The sequence below is a fragment of the Salmo trutta genome, chromosome 10 (assembly GCF_901001165.1).
Source record: "Salmo trutta chromosome 10, fSalTru1.1, whole genome shotgun sequence".
Taxonomy (NCBI): Eukaryota; Metazoa; Chordata; class Actinopteri; order Salmoniformes; family Salmonidae; genus Salmo; species Salmo trutta.
The window spans coordinates 38,764,624-38,775,283 of record NC_042966.1 but is presented as its reverse complement, the minus strand read 5'-3'; the positions used below and the strand labels follow the sequence as shown (position 1 = coordinate 38,775,283).

Genomic DNA, 10,660 nt, shown 5'->3' with positions numbered 1-10,660 from the left:
TAACTCATGAGCCTGCTTAACATCAGTCATGCATGTTGGTCATAAGTTAGGTCCATTGCTCCACAAATGTTAGCGACACCTTGTGGTACATTATTGCAAGATTTTCTGCCACAACAAAGATGGCCGCTGTCCATGACCGATGTGAAGAAGACATATAGGGAAGCGATCTCTTGTTGATTGTCCCTCCCCAGCCAATGATCATTCTGGGTGTCATTGTTATTATTTTTTGAAAGCTTTTGCTAAATATATTTTCCATATTAGTAGCCTTTATTCTGTATCCACGTTTGACACGAACGCTCAGGTTGATCCCGACCGAGGTAATCAGAAGGGTAACTTAGCTAGCTTGACTCTGGCAATTAACTACTTTGACAGTTGAATTTGTCTTATTTTCTACCATTTGTATGCATGTTATGAGTGTAACTTATTCAAACGATGAGTGCACAGTAAATGTTCCCTAACAAAAAAAGATTGCAATTTGACTACAGTAACTCAAATCTGACCATAATTCTATCCTCCTGATTCCTGCTTACAAGCAAAAATCAAAGCAGGAAGCACCAGTGACTAGATCAATAAAAAAGTGGTCAGATGAAGCAGATGCTAAGATAAAGGACTGTTTTGCTATTAAAGACTGGAACATGTTCCGGGATTCCTCCAATGGCATTGAGGAGTACATCACATCTGTCATTGGCTTCATCAATAAGTGCATCGATGACATCGTCCCCACAGTGACCATACGTACAGTGAGGTAAAAAAGTATTTGATCCCCTGCTGATTTTGTACGTTTGGCCACTTACAAAGATATTATCAGTCTATAATTTTAATAGTAGGTTTATTTGAACAGTGAGAGACAGAATAACAACAAAAAAATCCAGAAAAACGCATGTCAAAAATGTTATAAAAGGATTTGCATTTTAATGAGGGAAATAAGTATTTGACCCCTCTGCAAAACATGACTTAGTACTTGGTGGCAAAACCCTTGTTGAGAATCACAGAGTCAGACGTTTCTTGTAGTTGGCCACCAGGTTTGCACACATCTCAGGAGGGATTTTGTCCCACTCCTCTTTGCAGATCTTCTCCAAGTCATGAAGGTTTCGAGGCTGACGTTTGGCAACTCGAACCTTCAGCTCCCTCCACAGATTTTCTATGGGATTAAGGTCTAGAGACTGGCTAGGCCACTCCAAGACCTTAATGTGCTTCTTCTTGAGCCACTCCTTTGTTGCCTTGGCCGTGTGTTTTGGGTCATTGTCATGCTGGAATACCCATCCACGACCCATTTTCAATGCCCTGGCTGAGGGAAGGAGGTTCTCACCCAAGATTTGACGGTACATGGCCCCGTCCATCGTCCATTTGATGCGGTGAAGTTGTCCTGTCCCCTCAGCAGAAAAACACCCCCAAAGCATAATGTTTCCACCTTCATGTTTGACGGTGGTGATGGTGTTCTTGGGGTCATAGGCAGCATTCCTCCTTCTCCAAACACGGCGAGTTGAGTTGATGCCAAAGAGCTCCATTTTGGTCTCATCTGACCACAACACTTTCACCCAGTTGTCCTCTGAATCATTCAGATGTTCATTGGCAAACTTCAGACGGGCATGTATATGTGCTTTCTTGAGCAGGGGGACTTTGCGGGCGCTGCAGGATTTCAGTCCTTCACGGCGTAGTGTGTTACCAGTTGTTTTCTTGGTGACTATGGTCCCAGCTGCCTTGAGATCATTGACAAGATCCTCCCGTGTAGTTCTGGGCTGTTTCCTCACCGTTCTCATGATCATTGCAACTCCACGAGGTGAGATCTTGCATGGAGCCCCAGGCCAAGGGAGATTGACAGTTCTTTTGTGTTTCTTCAATCTGCGAATAATCGCACCAACTGTTGTCACCTTCTCACCAAGCTGCTTGGCGATGGTCTTGTAGCCCATTCCAGCCTTGTGTAGGTCTACAATCTTGTCCCTGACATCCTTGGAGAGCTCTTTGGTCTTGGCCATGGTGGAGAGTTTGGAATCTGATTGATTGATTGCGTCTGTGGACAGGTGTCTTTTATACAGGTAACAAACTGAAATTAGGAGCACTGCCTTTAAGAGTGTGCTCCTAATCTCAGCTCGTTACCTGTATAAAAGACACCTGGGAGACAGAAATCTTTCTGATTAAGAGGGGGTCAAATACCCCTCATTAAAATGCAAATTAATTTATAATATTTTTGACATGCGTTTTTCTGGATTTTTTGTTGTTGTTATTCTGTCTCTCACTGTTCAAATAAACCTACCTTTAAAATTATAGACTGATCATTTCTTTGTCAGTGGGCAAACATACAAAATCAGCAGAGGATCAAATACTTTTTTCCCTCACTGTACATACCCCAACCAGAAACCACGGATTACAGGCAGCATCCGCACTGAGCTAAAGGCTAGAGCTGCCGCTTTCTAGGAGCGGGACTCTAACCCGGAAGCTTATAATAAATCCCCCTATGCCCTCCGACGAACCATCAAACAGGCAAAGCGTCAATACAGGACTAAGATCGAGTCTTACTACACCGGCTCTGATGTTTGTCGGATGTGGCAGGGCCTGCAAACCATTACAGTCTACAAAGGGAAGCACAGCCGAGAGCTGCCCAGTGAAACGAGCCTACCGGATGAGCTAAATTACTTCTATGCTCGCTTCGAAGCAAATAACACTGAAACATGCATGAGAGCACCAGCTGTACTGGAAGACTGTGTGATCACGCTCTCTGCAGCCGATGTGAGTAAGACCTTTATGTAGTAGAGTTAAAATGGTTATTCCATCAAACTTCAAGTTATTAGAATAGTACACAACGAAGAACAGAACAACCAGGTTGAGGGTCAGTGGCCAAAGCCCGCGAACAGGAATATTCGTAGTTCAGACAGAAATGGGGAGTCAGATCTCTATGATCGCCAGGAACTTTACTTTTGGTGTCTATTTTTAATTCTTGTGCTACTGGTGCTGCTTGTTGATGTTAGGTAGGCAGCTACAGTAGCTGAATGATGTTAACATCTTTGGGTTTTGTTTCATTAAATGTATTTTATTTCATCTGGGTGCTTGCGTCGCCTACTAACACCCTGGTACTACCCGTAGCTCCCATTCTCCTCAGTCCGAGAAAACAGAGAGAAAGGTATGTGTTTCAGATGACTCCTTTGTAGAAGTCCATAACGTGAAATAAATAAAACATCCCAAGGTTAATGCTGTAGATATTGTTATAAGGGAGTGTGAGACTATTGAAACATGTAACTTTCAGAGTTTTATTGTTGTTATTAATATAGTTTACAGAGTGCTAAAAGTGCTGCTGTTGCTAGCTAGCATGCCTTTCTGTGAGGCAGACGGTTAGCTGAGCTGCCGACTGGTGCTGGCGTTGCCTTATGGGAGATGTAGTTTGGTCCTCTAAAGTCTGAATGGGATAGAGGCGATTTCACGTTGTAACTTGTTTGTGTTGCAGTGTTTTTGTACATGAGTTGTTGTATTTTGGTACTGTCAACACTGAAAGCACCTAGCAATGTATTGGGGATGTGAGACAGGATATGTGTTTTACCTTTCTTCATGCTCCTGTATAGAACAACTTGTCAGATGGTGCATTGGAGACTGATGTGTTCCTGTCCTGTCTTTTCACAATACTATTGCAGGTATGGTTCTATTGTCTAAGAATTAAGATTATACATTCTTTGTATTGAAGACTGGTTATTATTTTATAGTATACATTATAGCTTTATGTATGAGTGTGATTGTGTGAGTCTGAGAAAACACTGAGAGAGAAAGAACAACTTGTCAGATGGTGCATTGGAGACTGATGTGTTCCTGTCCTGTCTTTTCACAATACTATTGCAGATCAACATAAAAGCCGTAAAGACAGCTGTGGTGTCGCTCTTCATTTCTTGGTTCTCCTGTGGTGCATATAAGACCCGCTACATTTAGACAGGTCAACATTCACAAGGCCTCAGGGCCAGACGGATTACCAGAACGTGTACTGCGAGCATGCGCTGACCAACTAGCAAGTATCTTCACTGACATTTTCAACCTCTCCCTGTCTGAGTCTGTAATACCAACATGTTTTAAGCAGACCACCATAGTGCCTGTGCACAAGAACACTAAGGTAACCTGCCTAAATGACTACCGACCCGTAGCACTCACGTCTGTAGCCAGGAAGTGCATTGAAAGGCTGGTCATGGCTCATATTAACACCATCATCCCAGAAACCCTTTACCCACTCCAATTTGCATACCGCCCCAACAGATCCACAGATGATGCAGTCTCTATTGCACTCCACTCTGTCCTTTCCCACCTGGACAAAAGGAACACCTATGTGAGAATGCTATTCATTGACTACAGCTTAGCGTTCAATACCATAGTGCCCTCAAAGCTCATCAATAAGCTAAGGACCCTGGGACTAAACACCTCCCTCTGCAACTGGATCCTGGACTTCCTGACGGGCCGCCCCCAGGTGGTAAGGGTAGGTAACAACACATCCGCCACGCTGATCCTCAACACACGGGCCCCTCAGGGGTGCGTGCTCAGCCCCCTCCTGTACTCCCTGTTCACTCATGACTGCATGGCTAGGCACGACTCCAACACCATCATTAAGTTAGCTGATGATTCAACAGTGGTAGGCCTGATCACCGACAACGATGAGACAGCCTATAGGGAGGAGATCAGAGACCTGACCGTATTGTGCAAGGACAACAACCTCTCCCTCAACGTGATCAAGACAAAGGAGATGATCGTGGACTACAGGAAAAGGAGGACTGTGCATGCCCCCATTCTCATCGATGGGGCTGTAGTGGAGCAGGTTGAGAGCTTCAAGTTCCTTGGTGTCCACATCACCAACAAACTAACATTGTCCAAGCACACCAAGACAGTCGTGAAGAGGGCACGACAAAACCTATTCCCCCTCAGGAGACTGAAAAGATTTGACATGGGTCCTCAGATCCTCAAAAGGTTTTACAGCTGCACCATCGAGAGCATCCTGACTGGTTGCATCACTGCCTGGTATGGCAATTGCTCGGCCTCCGACCGCAAGGCACTACATAGGGTAGTGCGTACGGCTCAGTACATCACTGGGGCCAAGCTTCCTGCCATCCAGGACCTCTATACCAGGCGGTGTCAGAGGAAGGCCCTAAAAATTGTCAAAGACTCCAGCCACCCTAGTCATAGACTTTTCTCTCTGCTACCGCACGGCAAGCGGTACTGGAGCACCAAGTCTAGGTCCAAGAGGCCTCTAAACAGCTTCTACCCCTAAGACATAAGACTTCTGAACTGCTAATCAAATGGCAACCCGGACTATTTGCATTGCCCCCCCACGCCGCTGCTACTCTCTGTTATTATTTATGCATAGTCACTTTAATAACTCTACCTACATGTACATGCTACCTCAACTAACCGGTGCCCCTGCACATTGACTCTGTACCGGTACCCTGTATATAGCCTCGCTATTACTTTACTGTTACTCTTTAATTATTTCTTATTCTTTCTCATACTTTTTTTTAAAAGGTATTTTGTTAAAACTGCGTTGTTGTTTAAGGGCTTGTAAGTAAGCATTTCACTGCAAAGTCTACACCTGTTTTATTTGGCGCATGTGTGAAATACAATTTGATTCACATTTACTATGTTACGTCTAACCCTGAGTCCAGGTTGCACCTGTAGTCAACTGTGGCTTGTACTAAGCCAAGTTGAGTCAAAGGTAAAAATACACACAAGAGAAAGAAGCAAAAATATACTACAAATTAGATCCCTCTTTTGTGCAGGCTTGTCCAGATCAGATGGCGTCTCTGTACTGGTATTCAACGACCTTCTATACTCTTGATCTCAACCAGTATCTGGGCAAAGGAGACGATGAATATGGCAGATCGCCTCTGCCCATAAAGTGTCCCTTCATTTTCCCATTAGACAGCTCTGCAAGCGTTATAATGTCAATGATGCCCATTATATACTTCCTCAGAGTCAGATGAACTCGTGGATAAAAAAAATGGATCTCCCTGTGTCCAATATGAAGGGAGTCATGCTAGCAGATACCCATAGACTACCAGTCGTTGTGCTAATGCTATTTAGCATTGGCTCGCAAAACTACCTCTTAACTTCCTTCATACTGGACACAGAGACATAAAAATTGTATCCATGAGTTCATCTGACTTATTGTCAAAATCCCAAAGTATCCCTTTAATGTATTGTTTTCTGGTCGAAAACATTATGTATTTTTTATTTTTTTTACACCTTTTTTGAAGGTACATGCCGGCCTTAACAGCAGGAAATGACTGTCCAATGAATGTCCTGGAGGATTTCAATGCAGGACACTCCTGGCACATAGCAGGTTTTGTTTTCATACAATTAAATGTTTTAGCTACTATCTATTAAGAACTTGATTAATATTACCACTATATTGCAAACACAATTTTCTACTAGCCCAATGCCAATCTATTTCACTTCAACAAACACATGGAAGCAACAAACCATGTCCCCTGCGGTGGCAGATTACATATGACTTTCATCTATACTGTGTTATCGGATGAGTGCAGATACGAGAAACGATAGGATGTGGACTGTTGAGATACACCCAAGGCAGTCTGATTTAAACTTCTTCTTTGCCTTCTTCGTCTTCTTCGTTGGGGTTTTACGGTGGACTACATCCCCAATTTAAAAAAATAAAATGTATTAGTCATTTTTTTTGTTTAACCTTTATTCAACTAGTCAAAAGCAAAACAAAAGTTGTGTTGCTGCCATGTCTGATTACCCTGTTTCACTTGTGCCAGGTACTCTGTGTTCCCTTTGAAGCGTTCCAGTGAAGGAACACTTACTTACATCCTGGACCGGAGGCTCTGATAGGCTTAACGAGGGCAGTGCCACTGAACTCTAGCACATTGCCTGTCAAATCATTGTTAAAAATCTGGCTATGCAATACTACATTTCTCCATTTCTCACTTTAACTTTGTTCTTATGATGCGGTAGCTGGCTGCTGTCTAGTGTTGGTTCTGAGTGGGAAGGAACAGAACCTTTTCAGATGACCCTACACATGTTGGCAAATCACCAGATGAGGTAACTACAGATTGTAATGTGATTTAATACATTTTTTCCCCTATCCATTATACTGAGAGATACAGGTTTGCCTATACAAAATGTCGCAGAGAACTAACCTTATATTGGCGATACTATCTTTGTTCTCGATTCGTGGGAAATGAGAAACGATAGGATGTGGACTGTTGAGATACACCCAAGGCAGTCTGATTAACCTTCTTCTTCTTCGTTGTTTTTTTTTACGGCGGACTACATCCCCAATGTGCCACTGAACTCTAGCACATTGCCTATCGAATCATTGTTAAAAATCTGGCTATACAATACTAACCTTCTCCATTTCTCACTTTAACTTTGTTCTTATGATACAGTGACATTTTGTATAGGCAAACCTGTACCTCCCAGTATAATGGATAGGGGAAACAATTGGTTATGTCACATTACAATCTGTAACCTCTCGGGGGAAGGTGCTTCTGAAGTCGAGGGAAGGTGCTTCTGAAGTCGGGGGGAGGTGCATCTGGGGTCGGGGGGAGGTGCATCTGGGGTCGGGGGGAGGTGCATCTGGGGTCGGGGGAGGTGCATCTGAAGTCGGGGGGAGGTGCATCTGGGGTCAGGGGGAGGTGCATCTGGGGTCGGGGGGGGTGTGTCGGGGGGAGGAGCTTCTGAAGTCGGGGGGAGGTGCATCTGAAGTTGGGGGGAGGTGCATCTGAAGTCGGGGGGAGGTGCTTCTGAAGTCGGGGGGAGGTGCTTCTGAAGTCGGGGGGAGGTGCTTCTGGGGTCGGGGGCAGGTGCATCTGGGGTTGGGGGCAGGTGCATCTGAGGTCGGGGGGAGGTGCATCTGGGGTCGGGGGGAGGTGCGTCTGGGGTCGGGGGGAGGTGCGTCTGGGGTCGGGGGGAGGTGCGTCTGGGGTCGGGGGGAGGTGCATCTGGGGTCGGGGGAGTTGCATCTGGGGTCGGGGGGAGGTGCTTCTGAAGTCGAGGGAAGGTGCTTCTGAAGTCGGGGGGAGGTGCATCTGGGGTCGGGGGGAGGTGCATCTGGGGTCGGGGGGAGGTGCATCTGGGGTCGGGGGAGGTGCATCTGAAGTCGGGGGGAGGTGCATCTGGGGTCGGGGGGAGGTGCATCTGGGGTCGGGGGGGGTGTGTCGGGGGGGTGTGTCGGGGGGAGGAGCTTCTGAAGTCGGGGGGAGGTGCATCTGAAGTCGGGGGGAGGTGCATCTGAAGTCGGGGGGAGGTGCTTCTGAAGTCGGGGGGAGGTGCTTCTGAGGTCGGGGGGAGGTGCATCTGGGGTCGGGGGGAGGTGCGTCTGGGGTCGGGGGGAGGTGCGTCTGGGGTCGGGGGGAGGTGCGTCTGGGGTCGGGGGGAGGTGCATCTGGGGTCGGGGGAGTTGCATCTGGGGTCGGGGGGAGGTGCTTCTGAAGTCGGGGGGAGGTGCTTCTGAGGTCGGGGGGAGGTGCATCTGAAGTCAGGGGGAGGTGCATCTGAAGTCAGGGGGAGGTGCATCTGGGGTCGGGGGGAGGTGCTTCTGAAGTTGGGGGAGGTGCATCTGAGGTCGGGGGAGGTGCTTCTGAAGTCGGGGGAGGTGCTTCTGAAGTCGGGGGAGGTGCTTCTGAAGTCGGGAGGTGCTTCTGAAGTCGGGGGGAGGTGCATCTGGGGTCGGTGGGAGGTGCTTCTGAAGTCGGGGGGAGGTGCTTCTGAAGTCGGGGGGAGGTGCATCTGAAGTCGGGGGGAGGTGCATCTGGGGTCGGGGGGAGGTGCATCTGAAGTCGGCCGAAAGTCGGGCACTAATATGGTTTTCCAACAGCAAGGCTCAGATCAATATGGCAGTGTTGCCATTGTTTATAAAAGGTATAGTTTATAATGTCTAAATCAACATGTATTGAACACCCATATCACACACTCTGAAATAATAAAAATAGTGTGTATACATTGTACAATCAATTAGTGAGAGAGAGTTTCAAATATCACATTTATTTGAATATATCCACTGTACACATTAATTGCGGTAATTTGGTTCCTGTTTCAGTCATGTCTTTGGTCACGTTCGTGTGGGTCAAATAAAAACAGCCTAATGATTGGTTGACGATAGAGCCTCCCACAATGCAGGCGATGGCTGCAGGATGAAGTTGATGAAGAACAACTGCAGGAACTTGCAGTCAACTGAAGCCAGAACTTCATGACCTTTGATCATAGGATTTTTGTAAAGTTCATGGAGTTGACATGTAGGCGCAAGTCTGACAGTTTTTATCCCCAGAATGCAACAACACACTTTGAAAGGTGGTGACAATTGACTTGACAAAAGTGATCTGCGCGCGTGCCCATTGTTTCACAACTTTTTGGGTCAGCCCCTAATCTTTTGCGCTGCTGCAATGGTGTTTAAAAAAATAAATATTTGTAGTCAACTGAATAAGCCACTTAGTTCATAGAGCTGTGGTTATGTGAAACTCCTAGAGTCATCCAACCGTTATAATCAGGGGTGTTGTGCTGCGGGTGCGCAGAGCGCCACTTCTCAGAATGGTGCTACAGTATGCCTCGCAAAGATCACTTAATGATTCATTAGTATTCTACATAACCACCAGACTATAATAGCATGATAATGTCAGTCTACTGTTAAAACAAAAAACACCATGTCCTTTATAATGACTATTTAGGATGATTGTGCTGGAATATATATAAATATATATTTTTTCTCATGCTTTGTTTTACACCATCTGCTCTAAACTTTGATTAGTTCGACCGGTTAGCCACCCTTACATCGTTCAAGAAGATCGAAATGCATATTGTCATGAAACTGATTGGGATCAAATGGTTGGCATGCATGTGTCATCGACGTTTCACCTGTAAAACATGAAGAAATGATCATTCACGATTGACAGTGATTTATAATGAGGTAAGGCCTAATTTGGTGTTTTAGGATTTTCCAAATATAACATTTTGGCTGGGAAATGTTAGCTAAATTGAGGTGTGCTCATGATCATTAGTCTAGCAGTTGAAAGCAATGCAGATCTTCTTCACAAACACAAACAATTGTAATGTCTCCAGTCATGTAAAATGACATAGTTGCAGGAAATTATTTTAGAGAAGGCCTTTTTATTCTCGGACCCACAAACCCGTCAGCTCCTGGTCTTCAGGATTGTGCCCCGAATGTTATGAAACTCTAGTGGTGGCCCTGATGTAGGGCAGAGGTTCTCAAACTTATTGGGTCCGGGGACCCCTTTTGTGATACCAAATTCATCAGGGACCCCCCCTCATAATCAGAACACAATTTGAGTTAGATGAAAATAGCATAGAAGGAGTTTTACTATGACTTCATCAGTGGATGGATGGACGAACCAAGTCTTTGGCCTTGGGAAGGAACATTTTAGGCCCGCCTCTTGGCATCGGAGAGAAAATGTAAGAGTTTAAAAAGTCAATGTCCTGCAATTCTACACATTTTGTCATGGGGCAGAGATATTATTTTGTTGTTGCATCAAAAAATATGAAGCTAATATCCTGCGATTCTACAGATTTTGTCATGAGGCAGATAGAAAATGTTGCAATTTTGAAGCATTTATGTAAAAAAAAGTATAATTGGTGCAGTACTGTGGATACCAATATCCATGTGAGCCAATCATGTTGTCCAGGGTTACAAACAGAAATTAATAATATTACATTGTATTGTATT

The 10,660-nt window shown here is 45.3% G+C and overlaps 1 protein-coding gene across 1 annotated transcript; it reads right to left on the bottom strand.

The window, feature by feature from the left end:
• Positions 1–7,434: 7,434 nt before the first annotated feature.
• Positions 7,435–8,712, bottom strand: LOC115200893 (extensin-like). Its single transcript, XM_029764008.1, has one exon. The coding sequence runs from the start codon at positions 8,710–8,712 to the stop codon at positions 7,435–7,437; it is 1,278 nt and encodes a 425-aa protein (XP_029619868.1).
• Positions 8,713–10,660: the final 1,948 nt, after the last annotated feature.